The 19,311-nt window shown below is 32.5% G+C and overlaps 1 protein-coding gene across 1 annotated transcript in view; it reads right to left on the bottom strand.

The window, feature by feature from the left end:
* AGTPBP1 (ATP/GTP binding carboxypeptidase 1) overlaps window positions 1-19,311 on the bottom strand; it is a 170,299-nt gene that overhangs the window by 55,796 nt on the left and 95,192 nt on the right. The window contains 4 exon segments of the mRNA XM_079113373.1: window positions 5,302-5,450; window positions 5,535-5,621; window positions 7,332-7,415; window positions 15,722-16,434. Coding sequence (XP_078969499.1) covers window positions 5,302-5,450; window positions 5,535-5,621; window positions 7,332-7,415; window positions 15,722-16,434 — 1,033 coding nt within the window.

Below are 19,311 nucleotides of genomic sequence, written 5' to 3'. Positions count from 1 at the left end.
AACAAAATACTAACAAATCAAAAATTGCTATATATCAAGAGATCAATTAACATGGCCAACTGGACTTATCTCAGAACTCCACAGCTGGTTTAATATTGGGAACATTATTGTTATGATTTGGATTTGAGGTGTCCCCCCAAAAGTTCATATGTGAGACAGTGCAAGAAGGTTCAGAGGAGAAATGATTGGGTTGTGAGAGTCTTAACCTAATCAGGGATTTAATCCCCTGATAGGAATTAACCAAGTGATAACTGAAGTGGTAGGGTATGGATGGAGAAGGTGCGGGGCTTTGGGTATATATTTGTATCTGGTGAGTGGACTCTGCTTTCTGATCAACATGTGAGCTGGCCTTTTATGGACTAAGACCTCTGAAACCATGAGATCTCAAAGAAACTTTTCCTCCTTTAAAATTGTTCTAGTCAGATCCTTCAGTCACAGCAGCAAAAAAAAAAAGCTGACAGGTGTCAACATATCAACATATACAACACACCAACAGGCCCTCTACAGCATTACATAGCTACATTACATTGATAAATCTTAAAAAAAAAAAAAAGTCTGACTTTTAAAACCTAGTAAAGACAGAAAGTCTCTATTAGAATATATATCTCAAAACAAGTACTAGCACACAATGTAAATAGGAGTGCCATTCCCATTAAAGTCAAAATTAAGAATGCGCAGTGTCTCCTTTTTATTTTAAACATTCTCAAAGTTCTAAATGAAAATAATGAAACAATGAAAGAAAAATAACACACTAAATACCAGAAATTGCAGATACCTACCAAGAAAATATGTTATCAACTGAGAAACTATGAGAATAAAAAGTTCAGTATTTTCAATATATAAAATTTATTAACTTTAATTATAAGTAATAACAAATTTTAAAACAGGAATGATTAATCATACCAGAAACAAACAAAATACATAAAATACTTAAGAATAAAGAAAGGCTGGGGATATAGCTCAGCGGTAGAGTGGTTGCCTCACAAGCACAAGGCCCTGGGTTCAATCCCCAGTACTACAAAAAAAAAAAAAAAAAGGTAAAAATGTATAAAACTTATAAGGAAAAACAAATAATACTTAGGTGAGGGCATAAAAAACTTGAATAAACAAAACAACATACCATACAAGAACATGGCAATACTTAATATAAAAAAATTCTCCCCTAAATTCTTCTATAAATTTAATCCAATGGGAATTTTTGGTTCTTACTAAAATTATTGTGTATAATAAACTATTCATAGAATAGAGGTAAAATAGGTTTTTAAATTTTCTTAAGAAACTACAGAATGTTAAACTATATTGTAAAGTCAAAATAATTACAAAACAAAATGATAATTAAAGCAACAATCTCTTAAACAAACGCTAGTGTATGGTTAGGGCCATGGCTTATGAGTACTCTAATATTTCAAACCAACAGGGACATATAATATAACCAAGAGATCAGAACAATCCAACTCAAACTCAAAAAGTGAGGAACTATAAGCAAGTTACAGTAATACATTATCTAATCTGTTTTTATTAAGAGAGCAATGACAAATGTCTTCTGTATGATATTTCTCATCTTCCTTATAAGCAGGTCAGACACACAGCTGCAAATGAATAATAAATGTAAGATGTTTGACAAACAATAAATTTGTCATCAGAATTTTAAAACTCTTTACTGAAAGAATACATTCAGTTGTAGCTACTTAACCCCTAAGAACAGGATTAAGTTTAAATCCCAATTCACAGAAACACCCAAATAAATTCAGATACATGAAGTTAAATATTAACACTGAAAACATACTACCAAATGCATGTCAAAAAGGCTGAAATAATTTAATACTTCAACCAGCATTGTAGTACCCAATTTTCCTAGTCTCCAGCACTATACATTCATTCTTTTTTGATATATTCTACTTCTAGGAATTTGAAGCACAGCAATAATCAGAAACATATATGAAATTTAATAATTAAGGATACCTACTTCAAAATAGCTTATAATTTTGAAATGTTAAATAAAATTTAAATCTTCATCAACTTGTCATTTAAACCATTTATTTGTCCCTTTCTTAATAGAAAGACATTACTAATACAGATATTACTAATAATGTTGCTGAATAATATTTAATGGCATGAGAGTCTTATTTTTTAAATAAATATGTAACTACACTGTTTTACAAATTATTGTGTTATAAATGAGTTTCCATACCTAATCCAAACTTCATAAAAGGGCAAAATTTAATTTTAAAGTTATGTGAATGCAAACAAATTTAAAGATAGATAACAAATGCCAAACGGTGGATTTCTTCTGGATGTTTTCCCCACTTTCCTCCTAGAGATTCTTCTAAAAATTTTTATTTAATTTACCATATTTACCATATTAAAGAACCACTGTTCTATAATAAAAAAAAGAAAGAAAGAAAGAAAAAGCCATACTATAGCTAGCACACAGATAAAGAAGTCCCACTTCTATGAATTTGTAACTAAATGACAACACATACAAATATTTAAGTGCAATGGTCATCTCAGCAATATTTAAAATAGAAAGTAACTATAAATAACAAGTTCATGAAAAAGAAAGGTTTGGTAAAATCAGTTATAGTACCGCCATGGAATGTCCATTAAAACTCGCTTTCAGAGGAATACTCAATGACAAGAAAATGGTGACAAAATAACATTTGATTAAAATATAGAATATGAAATGGCAGGCTCACTTTAAAAATAAATACTTAACTATATTTATAAAGAAAATAATTTATACAGTATTATAAAAAGACTGGAATGAAACAACAAAGGCTAAATTGATTAACTCTGGACAATAAAATTGTCAGTGATTTTAATTTTCTTCTTAACACCATTCTATTTTCCAAATTCTCTACAAAGTGAGTTTGGCAAGTGTGTTATACATACAAGAATATCCAAAGGAGAAAGGGGAAGGAGGAGAAGAAATTTAAAAATAAAGCAGCCATCTGTCCTAGTGCTTTGAGTTAGTTTTAGTTATAGAATTTAATTCATTTTACAATTTAAATGATACTTAACGGAAGAGATTATTTTATCTACCACATGGATGCATAGGCATTAAAAAAAAAAAAAAAAGAAACATTGTTCCGAGTGAATACTTTTATTTTCAAATGTAGATTTTCAACTTAAAATTTTAAAATGTATACAAGTTTAAATGTTAAAAGTACTGTTTTTAAAGGGTACAAATAAAGTAGTTAGTAAAAATGCCACCCACTTACAGCACTATTTGAAAGTTATATTGACTATCATATCAGAAATTAACGTCTTAATATCTTACTCTTAATGGAGTACCCAAAATACAAATAAAATTACATTTAATTAACTATTCTTTTCTCCTCTAAAAGCATTATGTTATATAAACTTGTAAGTTAAAATAAGAAAACACTACATTTCTTATTTTGATAACATTAAAGTTTCACTTAAGATATTTTTTAAAGGTATATGAAGACTTAAGATCAACAAACAAATGTAAAAAACAGTACATTCAATGATTAGTAGCTATACACTAAAATCACAAAAATTTTAAAAATGTGAAATCCACAACTCCAAGAATATTCCTATTACTATCCTGCAACTCAATATAACCACTGAAGCTTTACTAAAAATATACATTCTTAAAAAGAAATCATTTAAAAACTAGATAAAACATTAAAAATCTTTGAAAAGTATTTATAACTAAACTAGGTATTACTGTACTCAAACTTCCTATAATTATTGCAATAAATAAATGACTGTCTTAAGCTTTTATCCCATACACATGAATTCTAGAGTACAGTATTAGTTCCTGTTTTCCAGATAAAAAATCACAACTGGAAACCTCCTAAAGCTTTAATTTTCAAAAATACTCATTGAAATGCATCATCATATTCATACTTTGAATAACTTAGAGAAATTTACAGATGATACATTATCTCATACCTCAGCTGTCAAAAGTTTTTCAATCTTTACAATGAATGATTGTGACCTCTAAGAGTTAACTAGTCACAGATGATACATGTTTATCCTCAACCTTCACTGCAAATATTTTTTATGCCATAAAAAATTCTTTGGTATTATCCAACAAACTGCTACTATCAGAATAAATACTTAACACTTGATGCTTCAATTTTAAATTACTGATTTAAGTTTATACAATTATATTACCTCCACAGACATAATGTAAGATCAGATGCCAAATAACCCTTAGTTTTGTACTTATTAGAGTACTAAACACCAAAACCTGAAATGAGTCTACATACTTTAAGATTTTTCCAGACACAACACCAGTTTGTTGTTGTTGTTTAATGGTCTAATGAAAAAAGCAGTAAAGAAAACCAATGAAACAAAAAACTGGTTCTTTGAAAATGTAAATAATATCAATAAATCTGTAGCTAGACTGACAAAAAAGAGAAAGCACAAATTATCATTGATGGGAGCAAAATAGGAGCTACCACTACAGACCCAGCAGATATCAAAATAACAATGAGAATACTACAACTCATTTGATAACTTAGAAGAAACATCAATTCCTAGCAAATTACCACAACTCATTCAAAATGAAACAGATAATTTAAATAGCCCTAAAATTATTAAAGATATTGAATTTCTAATTTAAAAGACTATCATATATGGAAATATCCAGAATCAGATAGTGTCTACAGAATTCTACCAAACATTTAAAAATTAACACCAACTCTACACAACCACGTCCAGAAAATAACAGGAAGGAATGCTTCCTAAGTTTTACCAGATCAGTATTATCATAATACCAAAAGTAAACAGAGATGGAGATGGAGGCTGAGATAGAGGAAGAGAAGGAAGGGGAGGGGAAGGAGCAAGGTACCATAAACCAGTATCCTTACTGAGCATAAATACACATTCTTAACAGAATATTAGCAATTTTACACACCAACAACTCTAGGGCTTATCCCACAGTATATATCCCACATATAAAAAAGTATGATTTGACATTTTAAAATCAATCACAGTAACACACCATATTAATAGGCTAAAGAGAAATCACACAAACTTATAGTCATTGGAACACACACAATAAATCTTTGCTTCTATTCAATTTGGATGAAATCAACAATATCCATAAATTTTAAAGAGCTTGCCTGTATATAATAATTTTCACCAAAAAAATCAAAGCTGGACCTATATCAGATTTTTAGAAACAGTTATCTGAATCTTTGAGAACTCCAGAAAACAAGACATTAAAATTTAAATGTTGGTGATTTTCTGTTGTTGTTGTTAAACTTCTGTACTACAAATAGGATGCCCACACAATCTCTCAATTGAGAAAGAAAATTATCTTACCATAATTGAACTGACTGTTGGACTTTTCACAGTTAATGATGTTAAACCTATAAGCAACACCTGGCCGCATTCCACTGACTTCAAAGTAAAACCACTGATGATAATGATTGCTGTTTATATCTGAGTTCAGAATAAGATCATATTCATTTCTGAAAATAAAAGGTAAATATATTTGATGAAAATTAGGAAAATATTTGTGCACATACAGAATGAGAACATTTTAAGTGACTTACTTTCTTATTTGGATTACTTTGCGCAGATTTCCAGATTCAAATTTGGAGTTAAACTTCAAAATATCTCCTTCTTCTGGAATGGTGTAACTAGACAAATATTTTTAAAAAGTATACTAAAATATATTGCATTTAAACAGATGATCAAAAAATAAATAAAATTACATTCGGATTAAGTGTCTCCCTTTTGCCACATCACATCTCACGTCATTTTTAAAGCAAAGGATCTAACAAACACAGTGAAGTACAAACTTTGACATTTATACACCAAAAAAACTACAATTACAACAAGAAACTTTTTCTTACAAGTATACTAATATAATTGAAATTTTTAACTCGCTGGATAAAAGTTATTTCTAAATTACTGATTAGTAGATAGAAAAAAACATGTTTTTAAAACTGCATATAATCTATAGGAATATCAGTACTGCCAACAAATCATACAGTGCCCACGATAAAACATTACCTTCAATTTAGACAGCTATTATTGAATTAGCACTAAAAAGTTACAGGTATTATCCTTCTTTTACTTGTTTATTATTTTAATAAGTATTTACTGAGCCTACTAGGTTTCGGATAATTGTTTTAGTTGTCTGTCTGGTTCCCTGACTAAATAAAAATTTTTGCTTCTCTGGAAATTACATTAAAATAGGGGAAAGCTAAGACTCCACAAAGATCAATGATTTTTTCCAAAGTCACTTCAGTTAGAAATAATACCAGTATGTCAAACTTAGGGTTCTTGAGTTTCTATTTTTACCATGTCTGCCCAGTTTCTCCAACACAGAATTATGAACACTGAAATAACTAAGAGATTTTTAATAAAGTAGATGTTGTTTTCTTGTTGTAAGAATGTTGTTTTAAATTTGGTCATTAGCTTTGGGTATAGCTTTTACTACCATCTCTCTACCAAAAATGTTTGTAAAAAGTGTTTTATCTCTTCCAAATATTATTAGTTAAATGTGAAATTTCCCTTAGAATAATCAGGGAAAGGAGAAAACCACCAAAGGCTAATTGAACTTTTCATTTGAGGAAGCAAACGACTGAATAGTCACAGCCGATATTTATAATTATCATTTACGTACTTGTACTTAAATCCCCAAAAGTGGTGTCAGTGATAATTCTAAATAGTAAATGACTAACATGCCAAGGACCACAAACAAACAGCTTCAAAGATAAGTCAGATAATTTAAATAACTGAAGCTGGCTATAAGCTAAGAGTCTAGATGCAGTGGTGGGAACTGGTTTAGCAAGTTTGTGCTAAGGAAATGAAGGTTCAATATTACAGGACAATTCAGTAATTCACATGAAATCTCCATTTTTTAAAGTGGAGGTAATTTGGTTGTTTAATAAAAAACAGCATTAGGCCCAGGCACAGGTAATCCCAGCAGCTTGGGAGTCTGAGGCAGGAGGATTGTGAGTTCAAAGCCTGCCTCAGCAACTTAGCAAGGCCCTAAGCAACTTAGAACCTGTCTCTAAATAAAATTTAAAAAGGGCTGGGGATGTGGCTCAGTGGTTAAGCACCCTTGGGTTCAATCCCTGGTACAAAAAAAAAAAAAAAAAAAACAACAACAATAATAAGCATTAATTCATGGCCTATAAAATCCACCCAAAACAAATAAAAGTTTATGATATATTCAATTTAAATAAACATGATTTACCATAATTATTTTATCCTTGTCAAAGGATGAAAACACAGCAAAGATAAAGGATGTAGGTAGAAATTAACTGTAATTTTTTTATCTTTTAGAAATAATTCTAAAATTTTACTGTAAAAATAAGTTTTTTAAAAATCAGACTTACTTTGGGTTATCCAAGTCATATACCACTCGATCTATGATATCAGTCTGATGTATTAGCCTCTCAATATCTTGAGCAATTTTTGTCCTGAAATCATAAAAGAGAAGTTTGATCAAAATTCACTATTATATATGCCAATGCACAACCTTCTCTAAAGTAAGTTTTGGATGAAAAAGGTGTAAAATGATAAAATCCAATAGTGGGAGTAAAGGAGAGAGGGAAGGAGGGAGGAAAGGAAGGAAAAGAAGAAAAAGAAATGAAGGGAGGGTAAGGGAGGGAGGAAGGAAGGAAACCAAGAATGTATAATAGGATTTTCTACATAGAGTAGTGTGGATTAGCTGTGTGCGGTGGAGCACACCTATAATCCCAACAATTCCAGAGATTGAGGCAGGAGGATCACAAATTCAGTATCAGCTTGGGCAACACAGTGAGACCCTATCTCACAATAAAAAAAATAAAAAGGACTGGGGATGTAGCTTTTTGGTACAGTGACACTGGTTCAATCTCCCATGAGTACGCACTCACACACACACACACACATAAAGAAAGAAAGAAAGAAAGAAGGATGGGGAAGGGAAGAAAGGAAGAAATTCACTAACCCTTAGGCACATAATTTTGTATACACAATAGCAGCAGTGTTAAAAGTGGTTAAGACCTGAAAAGTCAGTTTACATAAGATTTTTTTAAAAACCACCTTCCTGGGAATTTGGCCAAAATGCAATTGACAATCAGCTTGCACATTTTACAGCAATCCCCCCTCTCTTCTGTGGCTGGAAAGGAAAGGTGGAAGCAAAGGGAAACACCTGTGTCAGGAAGTATAAAGTGGTCCCTGCATCCCCAGGATTTTCTGAGCCTCATCTCGTGAATCAGTCCAACAAAAGAGACACTAACTGGAAGATTTCTAAGATCCCTGCCACTGTCCTAGAAAACTAAGCCATTCACAACTCACAATCTTACCCATCAGTATTTAAGTCAAGTAAGACAATAATCACCAGGAGGCAGCAAACTGCAGCTAAAACAGAACAGATGTGGATCCTGAAGCCAGATGCTGGAACTTCAGGTAGGCCAGCCAAAGTGCTGCTAATGTTAACACAATGCTACTTTTCATAGCATGTTAACACATGGCTACTTTTCTCTTAAGGAGAAAGTCAAACTATATAAACTGATTTAAATTTCAAGTTTGTTCATTTCAGCTAAAAACAAGCAAAGGAAATTAGAACTGTGGTTTATGGATTTTGGGGGACAGAATAAGAAAGTTCATCAAAATGATTTATAATAAAACCTAAAAAATACACTACACACTTAAAGTCTCCTTAACTTCAGGCAAATCTGAAAATAGGCTCCTGCACAAAGCACTGTTCTGTGATTAGAGGATACTAACAACATCACAGCATAACCTCAAATCCAAAATAAGCCAAGAACCTATGAAGAATGAAACATATTACTGGGAAAATATTAAAATGTGTAACAGTTAAACATATAAGGCACTAAAAAATAAGAAAGTACAATGCCAAAGATTCTTCATTACTAAATAAGCACAATTTACTTTTAAGTTTATTCTATAAAAACTCATTACTGACAATCTATCAATATAAAAAATCTAGTATCAAAGGATTAAGCTATAAATTCTTAATTTAGATCTAATGTCATAACTTAAAAATGCCTAACTCTTTCTAAAGAAACAGACTTTTTAAAAAGCTATCAGTCATAGTGATAAACAAATTCAGTTTATATTAATTAGGCCTTCAACAGATAAAGTTTTACATACACTTAAATATATCATACATGCAAATTTGTAAGTGTTCCAGTATGATGTATAAATAATTACATCCATTTATTTAATTAGTAAGGTTGATATAGACTATCAATGTGCAAAAATGAATACTTCCAAAGTTTGGGGTTGTTTTATTTAGGAAAATGGTACTGAAAGGATGCTTGCCACAGCTCAGTTCTATAGCTATGTTCCACAAAATGAAACAGGGTCAGAAAGTACAGGCCTGCCTGTCGAGGCAGCACATACCTGTAATCCCAGCGACTCAGAAGCTGATGCAGGAGAATTGCAAGTCCAAGGTCAGCCTGGGCAACTTATCAAGATCCTATCTCAAATAAAATAAAAAGGACTGGGAATGTAGCTCAGAGGTACAGTGTTCAATCTGTGAATTTGTTCAATCCCAGTATGACACAAAAAAAAAAAGATGCCAAGTCAGAAACAAGTAAAGTGTATCGTACCTAATTTTTTATCAAGAAATACCAGAAATTTGGCCTTCTATGTGCAATCTTCCAAAGTTTAAATGGTGGCAACCAGTTTTAATTTAAAAAAAAAAAAAAAAAAAGACCAGTTAAGCCAAATCATGTGCAAGTTGTACATGGTCACTGTTTTTCAACCTCTGACATTGTATTTTCATGAACCATTAGATGCCATTTATATTGGACCTGATTGAAAATTAATTCTTGATGAAAATCTTTATCCTGCTGTAAGCTCTTTCCAATGAAGAGGAAAAATCATCTTTCATTCAGATATATATTTCTGTACCTAGGTTTCATAAAAGAACATTAATCCTCCCTTTATACATTGGCCTTTAATATATGGTTTTCCAATCAAAACAAACCATGTATTTTTTCAAGTATTGCCTCAAACTTGGTGACATTCAAGATTTATCAAACACTTGGCTCCAGAAAATAATGTATGCAGTCTGGAAAATGTGCAGCCCATTCAGTCCATACTCAAATGATCACACCATGTGCAGCTGCCCACCAAAGACTGTACTTTGCTAGGTTTTCAACCACACTGTAAGAAAAAATTTAATGAACCTCATTGCTGTATTTATGTAATTACACGACATGATGTTAACTACATAACAGTTGTCTCTGAGGATCCATATTATTATCCATATCTTCTATTAAGAAAATCTAAGTTATTTTTTACAAGACCGTATGGTTTATCCACATATGTGTGCAATCAACACCCCACCCCCCCACACACACACCCCACAGAATGATTAACAAAACAGGCTCATGATCTAGACTTGGGTTTAACTCTTAGATCTGCCAAGCAGTTTTAACTTCAGATACATTTTACTCAAAAATCCTGAACTTCAATACATTCTTCTATAAAATAGAGAAATAATAGCACCTCCTTCATAGAGCTGTTACAGTACTAAGTAACACACTTTATATGGATATATACACAGCATATAAAATGCTTATTACTTAATTCTGTGTCTGGCCCAAAAAGGCATTCCCTAAACCCATCTGCAGCTTTTGCTTCTACCAATACTTCTACTGCTTCCTGAATTCCATTAGTATTTGTGTTTCTACCAAAGCTATTTTATACTTAATATGAACAAATCTAGAATTTTTTCCTTAAATTATTTTCCCATAATTCTTCACCTACTTTTTGATTTTTTACACTTTCTGAGTAGGTAATATACTAGCATTGTAAAAATATCAAATATGACATAAAAGCATAAATGAAAAGCCTCCCCATTTTCAACACAATATATAACCTCCATTCACCCAATCAGGTAACTACTTTTATTATTTTCCTTCCAGATTTTATTTTATACAGACACGAATTCAGAGTGCCCTTCCCTCTTTCTGCTGTTCCCTCTTTGTGTTTAATGTCACAGAAACAAGTTCCTTGCTTATTTCATTTAATAATATATCTTTTAGCTCCTTCCATCAGTGCATAGAGTGATTTTTTTAATTCCAACCATAGAGCAGAACTCACCAAATAAATATATCATAATTTATTTAACTTTGACTGATGGGTACCTGAGTATCTCATAAGTTTCCAGATTAACGTGTCAAAGAAAACTGTAGTGCTAATTGAAAGACCCTGTCAGACTTCCCACCACAAGAGTTATTATCATTAACAATTTCACCCTCAATGTATGACAGAACCTATTTTTCCAAAGCCTCAGCAATAAAATGTGCTGTTAAACTTCTAGATCTTAGCCAAATTTGATACAGAATATTTTAACCTGCATTTATCTTACAATGAAGTTGAATACATGATTATGGAAGCACTGCTGTGTTTTATTTTCCTTATTTTCCATTTTATTTTGTATTTTTAAGAAAACAATTGCTTTTTAAAACAAGTGACATATACTATATAAAATTATAACAAAACATCTATTACAAAATACAGCTAGAGTTTTTTACATATGGAAAGAAAATAAAATGCTAACAGTGGTCACAGGACAAAAAGTGACTTTTCTTCTTTCATTTTCTTATGTTCTATTTTTATGGAATACAAAAACAGGAAAATAGCACCAAAAATGTTAAGCATACTTTAAAATATGAGATGAGTTTCATTTTTATTTTTAAATGCAACTTAAACCAAAACTAGGGTTTAAATAATCATTAGCTTATGTTTACGATTAAAAATTTTTAATGCATTATCCACACTGAATCTTATAATAGACATGTTTCTTTTCAAATAAGGCAGATTTGGAAGTTTTATTCATTTTATACTGACCTTTCTTTTAAAAAGATAATCACACACAGAATTTAAAAATGACATTAAAGATATTTTCACTGAATAATTTTAAAGTAGTCTAATGCCTCTTTTTTCTGAAAATGATAAAATAGTAAATCTTCATTAATTTCAACACTACTCATTTACAATGCTACCACATTCAGCAAGGACTAAGGAATGGCAAATGGATCATAAAATGTTCATCATTTGCTCAAAAAATAAGTTTCTGAAGACTGGGCAAGTAATATAACCAAACTGGAAGTGATATCATCAAGTATTTCAAAAGACAAGCCATTTCCAAGTGCTTTAAAATACCAGTTACCTGGCCCATACTGGATATTTTATTGTATACAAAAACATAAATTCTCAGACCATCTAGCTACAAAGTTCAGCAAATTTTTCTGTAAAGAGTCAGACAGTAAATATTTTAGGCTTTGCTGGTCTCTGTCACAACCATTCAATGGACACCACTGTAGCTCAAAAATGCAAAAGAAAACATAATAGACATAGCTATGTTCCAAAAAACCTTTGTGTATACAAATTTCATGTAATTTTCATATGCCATAAAATACCAATTTTCTTTGAACTGTTTTAATGATTTAAAGGTGAAAAAAAACATTTTTAGCTTGTGGGAGAACACAAATGGGCAGCAGGCCAGATTTGACACATGGGCTATAGTTCCCAACTCTAATCCAAGTGGATGACTATCAGACATTTTTGATTATGGCCAACAAGAAATACATTTAAAAAATCATAACCCAGGTCAGTAGTAGAGTGCTTATCTAACAAGTGCTTAGGCTTGCCTAACGTGCTGAGGTCCGGGTTCAATCCCCAGTACGACCCTCACCCCGCAAAAAAAAAACAATCCTACAAAGAAAGAGAGGACATAAAAGATTATAATAACTTAGTTGTACCACATGTTAACACACTGCTGTTTTTTCTAATTACTAATGAGTAATGACTGAAATTTGAAAAACACTAACCTAACTCTACTTTTGGTCAAGAAAACTGGTATCTAGAGAAATAAAATTACTTGCTCAAACACACACATACACACAGAGTCAGTGAGTGAGTGAGCTACATCTAGAACTTGCTTTCCAGAGAGCATTCTGCCCTGACAGGATATCTCTTATCACACCAAACAGCCTCACCACGTTCACAGAATCTAATTTAAGTATTTTTGCTATATGCACTTGTTCTGAGTCTCAAACTAATATTACTTTAAGGAACAAATAATTCTGGAGAGTTTTCTAACTCACTTACCCAACAATACTGGGTAAAAACTGAAAAAGGGAAAGAGAAAGTATACACCTTTGAGCACTGAGACTACATTGCTCACCACGATTTCCATATGAACACTTTGACAGGTATTTACAAAGTATATGTAAAATAAGGAGAGAAAAGGCAATAACTTTCAAATAGCAAAGTACTCTTGTCTATAATTTGTATACATTTTTAAATGAAAACATTTTGTTTTTTGAGTAGTTACAGCTAAAGTAACCAACATTTGGGGAAAATCCTACACATCTAAATAGTATAAATAGAATCATATAAATGATATACACCTAATGTAAACACATATAATACATATAATGTAAATCCTATATATCTAAATAGTATAAACAAAATCATATTGTTTCATTAAAATATGAAATTTCACACCCATCAATGTGGTCATTCTCAGGATTGCAACTCCTTATTGAAATATGATTATATTCCTGCCTCTTATCAAGTATCTGATAGTCAAAAAAATTTGACAAATATATAACAATAGAATTATGACAAATATTATAAAAGATGTTCTTTGCAACACGGTATAAACAGATCAGTCAAACCTAGTAATAGTCACCATTACACAAAATGTATAATCCTGAGAGGCTAGCAGACAAAGATTTTAGACTGCTTCAGAAGTTAAGATTCATTTCTGCAGCAACAAATCAGAAGGCAGAATAACATTTTCATCAAGGTGGTGAAAATTAGTGGGAAAATTTATCTACAGAGAAACAAATCTTTGAAATTTGTAGTGAGGTATGTCCTCCCAACCCTCAAGTACACTGGAACCCGATCCCATTTTTCTCACTGCAAATTTTCTGGAAGCAAACACGAATAACAGAGTTTAAAATGACTCAGTTTCTGTGTTCTTGTTTAAGCCTCATCACCTTTGCTCTTTAACTTGCACACACCTATCTGTAAATCACATATGCCAACCCTCATTGATCTCTTGATCTTTTACCATGGTGCTAACCCTGTAGTATCAAAAATATATCTTAAAGTTTTGGTTTGAACGTTAGACAAACTCAGTGGTACATAACATTGTATACAGGCAGTAAAATGTCAGTTACATCAGGAAAAAGTCCTACGGGTGACCTAACATTTTTAAAAAAAGTTAGACTCTCATCTGTAGATTAGACTTGCAGAGCAATTCCAAGATTGCTCAGGATAAGTTGAAAGAATGATCATAAATATTGAGAAGAAAGGGCTAGAGTAAAGCCATGATAATTCCCAGCTTGAATAAATCCTTCCACCCTTAGGACAATGACATGTTCATTCACAGTTAAAACCAGACAAGGGAGTAGCAAGAAGATGGCCTGAATTCCCCACATAGTCACCCCATTGCCATTGTGTAAAAGCAATACTACTTCCTTAAGTTCATTCTGAATTAATAACTTGTTCAAGATGGCAAAATCATTTCCCACCTCCTGGTCCTACACACATTCAATATCCACAGCTTGTAGTTACACTGTACCCTTGCTGTGTCTCCAGCAATTAAGACTATACCAACTATGGGGACTGGACTTCTAATCCTGCAGAGCACTGAGGTGCAGTAACAGAAAGCACAAATCCTCCAGTGAAACAACAGGAGTAAAAAGGGCCCACCTCTCACTTCCTGGTTCCCAACTATGCAAAAGTGTCTAGCTAAGTGATGAAAGAAGACTCATCCACGCAGAGTATTTCATTGGAGTGAGAGCTTCACCTATGCCTTTTGCAGCATACTACAAGGTCAGCTGCCTGTACATGGTGCTGGTTGTAATTCAGTATATGCCACAGCCTGGCCCACTCTGGAGCACCTTTTCCAGTGAAGTAAGGTCCCTGTTTTGATTGTGTGTAATGTGGGATTTTATACCTGTGGACCAAGTAGCCAAATAATTGTACTAAACACCCTAAGTTGCTAAGTAAAATTGATGAATTATACTAGGTGTTACAGATAAAAATAAATAAATAAGATTTACTTATTGCCTTAGAGAAGTTTTTAATCTAAGGAAATCAAATACCCACAGTAAGGTCTTCTCTTTCCATTAATACTATACTCATAACAGGAACACACAAATTATTTTAGGTACTGATTAAGCCATCATCATAAAGCATTAACCATGATCACCAAAAACAGTCTGGACACACCAAAAAAGTTATTCTCTATCTGTAATATCTATTAATACTTTTTTATAATATCTATTATTACTTGGCAATATTTAAGAACTTTATTATTTTTATGAATCTCAAATTTTTCCATTAGATATATATAAAATGAACATTTCAAATTTTCCTACAAAATAATACTGTCCATATTGCTTTATTTATAGCCTATATTTACCACATTCTTTTTTTGTTGCATTACAGTTGTACATAATAATAGGATTTGTTGTTACATATTAGTACATGTACTTATAGCCTATTTTTAAATAATATATCTGTCAAGTTCAAATGATCAATTACTAAGTAAATATCACTAAGGTAACATTTATTCAAAAATGGACAATTTCTAAACAATGCTAAATTTCCAAAGTAGAATAAAAAACATAGTAACTTTTACTCAGAATAATTTTTTTCCTAAATATCTGAAATTATTCTTTTAATTATGCCTCATATTTTAACAATGGTCTTACTTAGGAAGGGGAAGAAATCTGCAACTCACCTTTGTACACCATATGGCCTTTCTAAAATAGGCTCTTTGAATGGAGGTGGAATGTGACCAAAGTAATCAGGGTAAGCCACCTCTGAATATTCTGGGACAGACTTTGTGTTTTTCACAACCTCAATATAAAGGTCTGGGTCATGGAGTGTAGGTCCATCAGGTACTTCAACTGATGCTTGTTCCACTGATGAATTAGACTCAGTATCTTCATCATCTTCAGTTTCAACCCCAGTACAGCAGAGCTTCCCTAGTTGAACAGTCCGTCCCTCAAAAAGAACATTTCCACAGGTAGCCATGTGTGGACATGCTTTAGTGCATGAGAGAACAGCAAGAGGGAGACTACAGTCCTTCTTCACTTCTGCAGTCAAACCTGGGGCTGTTTGAGAAGGAATATTCTGCAATGTGATTCGGTCCAATGCCTTCACAATATCATTGTTTAAGCCATGGGTTGATAAAATAGTTCTATTTTGATCACCTAGCTGCTGTTGTAATGTTCTGTCATCAGCTTTAATATCTTCTTTTGCTACATCCATAAACGCAGGTTCCTTATCTTCTTCTCCTTTAGATGATACTTTCTCCTTCATTACAGTTCCTTTTCTTAAATTGCCTGAATTCCCAGATGCATCCTCTCCAGCAGTGGGAACAACAATTGGGTCACGAATTTTTCCCTCAAATACAAAAGGCTTTGGTTCTTTGGAGATTAAATCATAGTCCTTTAAAAATTAAAAAAAAATGTATAATATGTTATCTATCCATATTAAAATACATTAACAAAAGTAAGGTCATATTTACTTTGTATGCTGCCTCAGAAACCTAATATTTGAAAATTTCAAAGATAGATAAAATAGGAAATGTTTTCATTTCACAAACAAAAGAAAAAACATTTAACCACAACAAAATTTTTAATACATTTTACTTTTGCTACTATAAAAATAATGCCTATTTATCCACAGAAATACAGGAAATTTTAGAAAAGCATAAAGACATTAAAGACATCCAAAGTCCTATTAGGGGAAACACAACTAAATTGTTAGTTCAACAAATGTTATGAAATATCTGTTTGGAACAATATTTACAGAATATCTCTTTTGTGCCAAGCACTGTTTCAGGCATTTAAGACATCAGTTTAAAACAGAAAAATAAACTCTTCCCTTAACAGTTTTTATTCTCACAGGAATGAAAAGGAAAGGACTGTCATTATGACAAGGAATAAACGTGATATATTTTCTAGAACACCAGAAGGGTAAAAAGTGCTACAACAAGAAGTAGGGGGACGAATATGAGGAGGATTGGAAGTTACAGGGGGAAGAGAAGTAGGTGGCAATTCTAAATGTCACTGGCTAGGGAGCTATTGAGAAGATGAGATATAAGCAAGGACTTACGGGGTTGAGGGTGCCTCACACAAGAGTGCATTCCAGGCACAGACAACTGACAGAGCACAGGCCTCAGAATGGATGAATGTCTGGTGTGTTCAAAGACAGAAAAGATGGTACAGAAGGAACAGAACAGAAAGGTGAATTCTAAGAGGCCAAAGCAAGCCAGGTACCATAGGGCCACACAAGCTAATAAAATAATTTTGGTTTTTACTCTAAAAGAGACTGAAAGTCACAGGAGGGATGAGTGCCATGACATGACTTGTGTCTTAAAAATAATACCCCAGTGCAGGGTATTCTGTCAAATCAGTAGATATTTTTGGCCAGATCATTCTTATTTTGTTTGGTTTTGTATTTCAGGGGGCAGGGGTCTGATACACTACAGGGTGTTTAGCAGCATCCCTGACATCTACAACTAGATGCCAGTAGTACTCTTTCCTGCTCACCATTTTTAAATCCAAGGATATCTCCCAACATAGTTAACATCCCCTGGGAGGTCAACTGGACCCCATTGATAACCACTGCTCCAGTTGTGCACAGTGGCACACACCTGTAATCCCAGTGGTTCAGGAGGTTGAGGTAGGAGGATCCCAAGTTCAAAGCCAGCCTCAGCAACTTAGCAAGGCCCTGAGCAACTTAGCAAGACGCTGTATCAAAATAAAAAATAAATTAAAAAGAAAAAACAAAAAAGGACTGGGGATGTGGCTCAGTGGTTAAGCACCCTTGGGTTCAATCCCAGGTACAAAGAAAAAAAAAAAAGAGAGAGAGAACCACTGCTCCGGTGCTCCTCTAAGAATTGACTTAGGAAGAGAAAGTAGAAGCTGAGAGTCCAACTAAGAATCTGTTGCAGTAATCCAGGGAACCTGGCTAAGAGAAGATGAATTCTCAATGTATTACAGAACCAATTACTATACTGATAGAACAGATAGAGGGTAGCAGGAACAGGAAGAGGTCACAGATGATGCCAGAAGATTTGCAAGAACAAACAGAAAAGCATGAATCAAGAATCAATTTCTGGACATGCAAAGTATGACCTATTCACATACAGATGGACTTGTAAAGTAGGCAGCTGAATATGAGTCTAGCATTCAGACAAAAAGTCAATGCAGAAAAAAATAAATGTCAGAGTTCATAGCATACAGGTATTATTACAAGTCATTTAACTAACAATTCTCAATGAAGAGAAACAGAAGAGAATAAAAAACTAAGACTTGGAGTACTCTAATCTTGGAGGCTGGATGAGCCAAAAAAAAAAGGAAGAGGAAGAATCAAGTCTACAAAGAAGAAAAGCAGAAAGGAAGGGGATCCTGAAAGTCACATTTTAAAAAGGATGCACTCGCAAAGTCAATTAGTCATTTCTTCTTTTATACTTTCAGAAATGTATGTACAAGATTCCATCAAGGAAATATACCACAAATGACTAATCATTCTCTTACTGCTGAGCATGTAACCCTTTATAGAACAAACAATTATTTAAACAAACTGATAATTACGGTGTATGGTTAAGCCATTTTCAAAAATATTGCTATTAAAAAGAACTCCACAAATTAAAATCATTTTGCAAAATATTTCTTATTTAAGATGATTTCCTAAGCACTTGGAAGTACAGCATCAGACACTACATTCAATTATTAATTAATGCTTAATTTAAATTTCCAGATACTCTCCAAAATTTATTTGTATTAACATATTCCCAGTAACTTATGTCAACTGCTCTCTACCTTGCCATCATCAGGTACTGTAGTTTTTTTTTTTTAACTTTTCTAAATTGATAAAAATATTATCTTACTGCTATTTTAATTCACATTTCTTTACTAGAAAAGTAATAATTTTCCATGTATCTACTAACAACAGCAATTTTTCATAACTGGTTTGTTTCTAGAATACAGTATCTTTCTTGTTTTGCTACGTGAATTTTCACATTATATTTACATACCTAGCTAACTCACTTTTGCAAATATTTTTCTGTATACACAATGTATCTTTTAATTTGGGTTAACTTCTTTAAACATATTAACATAGTCTAAACTAGGTCTTTTCCTTTGTGATTAATTCCTTGAACACTCACTGTACAAAAACTAGGATCCACACACAATTCATGTCAGCCCCTAAAAAACACTTGTAGGAAATATGGTGGTCAGTACCCACCCCACAAAAATGTTTACAACTGTTGTATGAGATTCTAAGTATAGAGTCAATAAGTGGATAAGAAAGCAA

This window comes from Sciurus vulgaris, assembly GCF_902686455.1.
Source record: "Sciurus vulgaris genome assembly, chromosome: 15".
Taxonomy (NCBI): domain Eukaryota; kingdom Metazoa; phylum Chordata; class Mammalia; order Rodentia; family Sciuridae; genus Sciurus; species Sciurus vulgaris.
Note: the sequence above shows the minus strand (reverse complement) of the source record. Positions and strands in the feature narration are given on the sequence as shown.